The sequence below is a fragment of the Lepisma saccharinum genome, chromosome 23, assembly GCF_977018435.1.
Source record: "Lepisma saccharinum chromosome 23, izLepSacc3.1, whole genome shotgun sequence".
NCBI classification, from domain to species: domain Eukaryota; kingdom Metazoa; phylum Arthropoda; class Insecta; order Zygentoma; family Lepismatidae; genus Lepisma; species Lepisma saccharinum.
The window spans coordinates 48,627,578-48,633,577 of NC_139251.1; the positions used below are offsets into that span (position 1 = coordinate 48,627,578).

General features: G+C 37.0%; 1 protein-coding gene across 1 annotated transcript in view; it reads right to left on the bottom strand.

Annotated features, from left to right (window-relative positions):
• LOC146005497 (membrane metallo-endopeptidase-like 1) overlaps window positions 1–5,023 on the bottom strand; it is a 136,387-nt gene extending 131,364 nt beyond the window's left edge. The window contains exons 1-3 of the mRNA XM_083144742.1: window positions 4,826–5,023; window positions 3,079–3,315; window positions 138–267 (exon numbers count right to left, since the gene is read on the bottom strand). Coding sequence (XP_083000868.1) covers window positions 138–267; window positions 3,079–3,315; window positions 4,826–5,023 — 565 coding nt within the window. The remainder of the gene's footprint in view (window positions 1–137; window positions 268–3,078; window positions 3,316–4,825) is intronic.
• Between the last annotated feature and the right edge of the window lie 977 nt (window positions 5,024–6,000).

The window sequence follows — 6,000 nt, forward strand, 5'->3', positions numbered from 1 at the left end:
TGCGTGTTTGTGATTGTCTTTAATCAATTTCATTTTATCACTTTTCATCATAATCTTCGCGATTAGCCACATTTGGTAATTAAAATAAATGAAATCATCAATCAACAAAATCAGAAACTCAGTTTGTACTCTCATACCAATTCTTGAGGTATCCAGGCTCTCAATGAAGGGCGATTTCTCTATTTCGTCCTCACTTTCTTCAGCCCTCAACCCTAGCTTACACGAGGGTGCTGTTAGACTCATTCTCCTATTTTTCTGATATTTCAACTGTGAAATTTTCTATAAAATATTGAAAGCAATTGACATTGTTCCCTAGCGTGTTCCCCATATTTACGTATTACTTTTGTTCATAAAAACACAAATGTAATGTAAGTAAGAGTCAAGATGCACTAGGATGGCATATAAGACGCCATCTTTGAATGCGTGCCATTCGATTCGCGACACTCGTGCCAGTTACGGTGTATAATAAGTTGGTAATGATGGTATTTTGTAATTATTATAATAAACAACTGCACCTCTGTAAACAAAAAAGAAGTAATGAAAAATTAAGTTTTAGTGAATGGTGAAATATGTGTGTGACACTGAAGCAATAATTTGCTATTATTTCTTATAAATTATGGTAATGTTTGTAATTATTACAACTAATAAACGACTGCACATATATGTTCAACAAAGGAAGCAGTGATTCAATAATGAAATACTTTCTTGAATTTTAATTACAACAAACTGAGGGCCATGTGAGGCCTCTCCCTCAGATAAGTAGGTTTCTCGTACAACACGGATAGGATAAGTTTAATATTATAACCCAACACATTGCCTCTCCTCTCTTGTTTTAAAAGTACACATACATATTTGAAACGCATGTCATGCATGGTAATGTGTGGGGAGATCAAGTATCAACTGTTACCCTCATAGGCGCCGACTCCATGGGGCTTGGAGGGCTCGAGCCCCCCCAATGTTAACGATGTGGGGGCAGAACCCCCCCCAATAATTTTCTTAAGAGGATCTAATGTATTACTTTTCTTCTCTTGTAAAGTTTACTCTGAATTGTGCCACATGAATTTAACTTTAAATACACATTTGAAATGTTCTAGACCATCAACGCTGGGAGGGGGGGGGGGGTTAGACCGCTAAACCATCAACTTTGGGGGCGGGCTATGACCAGAGACAGCAAAACACATGAGGGAGGTTATCTAAGTGTCTCCCTCCGATTTCCATGAAACGTGGCAGGTGCATAGATGGGCCCAATGGAAGAAATACGCGTTTTTTTGTTTCGGCTAAAAAAACAGGTTCAGGGGGCAACCCCCCTCAAATGTCAAGATGAGGACAAATTGAAGTGGGATATGACCCCTGTGTCCCCCTTCGATTCCCATGAAACTTGGCAGGTGTATAGAGGGGCCCAAATGAAGAAATACGTGTCTTTTTTGCTTCGGCTTGAAAACGGCTTTAGGGGCTAACCACCCTCAAATATCAAGATGAGGACAAACTGATGTGGGGATCTGACCCCTGTGTCCCCCTCCGATTTCCATGAAACTTGGCAGGTGTATAGAGGGGCCCATAGGAAGAAATACGTGTTTTTTGTTTCGGCTAAGAAACTGGTTTAGGGGGCAAATCCCCACCTTAATATCAAGATGAGGACAAATTGAAGTGGGGATCTGACTCCTGTGTCCCCCTCTGATTTCCATGAAACTTGGCAGGTCTATAGAGGGTCCCAAAGGAAGAAATACGTTTTGTTTCTGCTAACCACGCTCCGTCTATTGTTATGCCCATGACTATCCGGGAACAACGGTGTCTATGAATTCAGCATCTCTCTACAATTGCACTGCGTTTGGTACCGACAATCCTACAGTTCTGTGCTGTGTGTGTTCCAATTATATGTGCGTGTTCTTCCTATGCCAGATTTACGTGGTTTCGGGGTCAGATCTCCACTTAAATTTTTCCTCATCTTGACATTTGAGGGAGGGTTTTGCCCCCTAAAACCGTTTGTGAGCTGAAACAAAAGAAAAACACGTATTTCTTCCTTTGGGCCTCTCTATACAACTGCCAAGTTTCATGGGAGTTGAAGGGGGACACAGGGGTCAGATCCCCACTTAAATTTGTGCTCATCTTGACATTTGAGGGAGGGGAGTTTGCCTCCTCAAACAGTTTTTTAGCCGAAACAAAAAGAACACGTATTTCTTCCTTTGGCCCCCTCTATACACCTGCGAAGTTCCATGGAAATCGGAGGGGGACACTTAGATAACCTCCCTTGTAAGTATATATGAGTATTGTTAACATAAAGGCCGGATTAAGACGGGTGCTATTGATGCTGCAGCATTAGGCCCATTCCTGAAATAGGCCCAGATGAAAACAGACGAGAATTTTCCGAAAGTTGAAAATAAATCTTAGAATGAAATTTGGATCCCCAATTTCGGACGCCTAGACACAGCGTTACTTATTATACAGTTACTATTATTCTTTGATCTGTGACGTAACTATAACGTCGTTGTGTTTATTGTTCACCGAAGATTTCAAGTTAATGCTATCAATTTTACGTGAAACAGTTTAAATAGTAATTTAGCTGTGTTTTTTTTGCAAAATCTTGATGATTGTTGCCACTTTATTATTGTTCGGTAAGTGCGACGTAGTAAATTTTTCATCTTGAAAGTTAGTTGTACAGAAAAAATCGACGGTATGCAGCATGAGGCCCAATTTCGTCTTAATCCGGCCCTGGTTAACATTTTTACTAGAAAGAGTTTCAAAAGACGATGTGCATGAACTAGGGGAGTGGATGGGACGTTCGGGCTACAAATGGCTCTCACATGACATTCAGAACGAGATCGTTGATATGTTAGGGAGATCTGTTTTGCGCTCCGTGGTAGCAGATATTAAAAGTCGGGAATGTGAACAATTGACATTCTGCATTCGAACTGATATTTTTGAGGAATTCGTGGGCTTTTACGAGATTCCGAACACCGAGGCCAAAACTTAAAAAGGGAGGGAGTGAGTCATTCATTAATTTATTTCAGTGATCAGAGCCCCCCCAATAATTTTGACAAGTCGGCGCCCCTGGTTACCCTTACTACTCTCTATACGTACCGCATTAACGACTTTATTAAAGCGCAACATGTCGATGGCAATTGACCTGTACTCTTCCTTTGTTAATTTCTCATCGTTGAATCCGCCGAAAGCAAGCAATACATCGGACACGTACTGTATCTTGGCTTTTGCAAATTCCTTTGAATCCAAATAATTGGTTTCCATGTCAAGCCCAGTTATAGCTGCATCGAAATAGCTATCCTCAGAAGAAAGTGCCTTTGAAGATGGAATCCTCAGCTGGAAATCAAATATTGTATTTTAAGTGAATTTTAATTTTTAATTGTCTTTCAATTTGAAGATAAATAGTAAATAATTTCACAGTTTCCTTCAAAGTTATTTTAATTTTTAAGAAAATTGGATATATTTACCACAAGAAGCTGCATCTCCTGGCTAAAGAAATATCTCTTAGTTATTCGATGCAACGATGCAAATGCAATCGTAAAACAAAATTTGGGATCACATTGAAGAATTGACAGATTATTATTATTTAAGAGCTTAGATCTGTGTAAAAGTTCCAAAATTCTAGAAAAGTTTTATCTGGTTCGGAGACTGGGATAAGTTAGAAATATTGTCTTTCGTGGAAACATTAGCATTGAGCACGTACTTGCATAATAATGCAGTTTGGTGCCTAGTGTCGAAAGCACAGATTATATGAGATTTAAGAGGTTAATTATGTGTGAAAATACTAATGCTATACGTTCTTTTTTTTGTAAAATATCTGGGGAAAATGAGTAAATTTGTCAAACAATTGTAACATTCCACTTAATCTATAAAAACGAAATTTGGATTGCACTTAAGAAATGACAGATTATTTGAGGTATAAGGGCTTAGATCTGTGTGAAAATACCAAAATTCTCGATAACGTTAGTTCAAATAACTAGCATCCTGTACATACACATTGTATGTGTTGTTAAGCAACACAATATTTCTATTCGAGACATAAAATATATTACCAACTTTGTTATTATATTATTTCTTCAAGAAGTTATTTGCAAAAAACACGCATGTTTCCAATTTATTCTAGGCTTTCATAGTTTCGATAATATCCAATCCGATCACAAAATAGCATTTATTGTTGCAAACCGTAACCAGCAACGTTATCAACTTGGCCTTTATAGTTTCAGAGTATGTTTTATACAGTGCTACAAATATTCTTTGTGACAAAATTTTTGAAAAAAGTAACAAAAATATACATTATTAACATTATGTACTCTTAAAATATATTTGAACTATTTTTTTTCTAAACATGGCACCCTCGTCATTTAATCAAGTTGATTCCTCCCATTTTCGTATTGTAAACATGCATTTGTATTGAGCGTTGCAAATCTGCAAATTTTTAACAATATTTTCTTGCATAAAAAAACGTCGAAGATACACTCGTATATTTTATGACTTAGACATACAAGAAGAATACAGGAGAAAACGTGATAAGTCCAATTTTATCGATTTCCTGTTGTCGATGTCAGTGTACTTTACTATGATGTAACTGCACATGCGAAAAAATCGTAAGTCCTCAGAAATGTGAAGCTTAGAGTTATATACAATACAATATATAAAAGTTTGGATTTGCTTTCTTTCAAAAACGGGAATATGTGATTCATCAGGTAGTTCTCCTGGACTTTCATGTGGATAAGCTGTTATGTGCCAGTTAATCTTCAAGCGGTCAAAAGAGAGAAGTTGCTTGCGCATATGTGAATAGCTGTTGCGAGACAACAATTGCCTTACTTCTTTCTGTTACAAGACTTACTTCTATAATGGAGACGTTATATTCGTCTAAGTAACGGACATGGAAGCCAATTAATATATCCTTCCTCAATATCCGATGAGCGAGAGCGAGGGATCTTGACAAGTTGAAATTTTCTGTTGTGGAATTCGTTGGAATTTTCCTAGGAAGTTCCAACTTTGCCAGTGTGTCCAAGATAGGATTTACTCCATGTTCCTCCATACTATCTGGAAGGGAAATAATAAATCAAGTGTTTCGCTATTAATGTAATTTATTACGCAACTTTATGCAGCTGAATTTCAATTGAACTAGGGGTAATATAATTTTTTCAGCGAGTTAAGAAGGTAGAAAGAATATAATATATGTTTCGTAAATACGTATATCAGAGTGGGTTTAATATGTACAAGAGTTCCGAATCGGATTTGAAACAACTGGAAGTTGATGTAACCCTAATGTATCAACCACTCCAACGCAACGCTTTTAGTTGTAAATGTTAGCTTCATGTTCCAACTTTACTTTAAATTTGATCTTACATTGCAAGTTAAAGTACATACATGGAATACACGAGAAATGTTCATTGTTCTATACGTTAGAGCTATGCTGCCATTTATCCTTTAATAAATATCTAGATTGATTGATTGATTGAATTGGTCTCTAAGTTCACTTTATGTACAGTAAGGCTAATCGGGACTACACCTACAGTTTAAATTGGGATTCGAACCACTATGTGCCTCTACAGGATATCGAACCCCTTGAAGTAAATATGAAAATTAATATGTAGAATAAATACAAGAAAAGTATTATTTGAATTCGTAAATCTTAATAATAAAGTGTCACGGGCTGCTAATTTAATAAATAACTAATTAACTCAACTAACTCAACTGAGCTGAGCTTAGCAACGCAACAACGAAGAATCTCTCGCCTCACCTGCTGGGCGAATTAAACATTACATGAAATATAATACGGTCAGGATAAGTGCCTAACAGTCGGAGTTACCGAGAATAAACCTAGGAGGATTTGATTTTAAATACCTGAAATGACGTTACATAAGACTACGGTGTTTCTGAATATACACATATATTAAAGCACAGATAAATACACATTACATCTTGCCCTCTTTCACTCGATCTCACATTCATTCTCTCATTCTATGGCATATTGCGACAATATGACAAATACAAAGGTTAGATTATTTACTA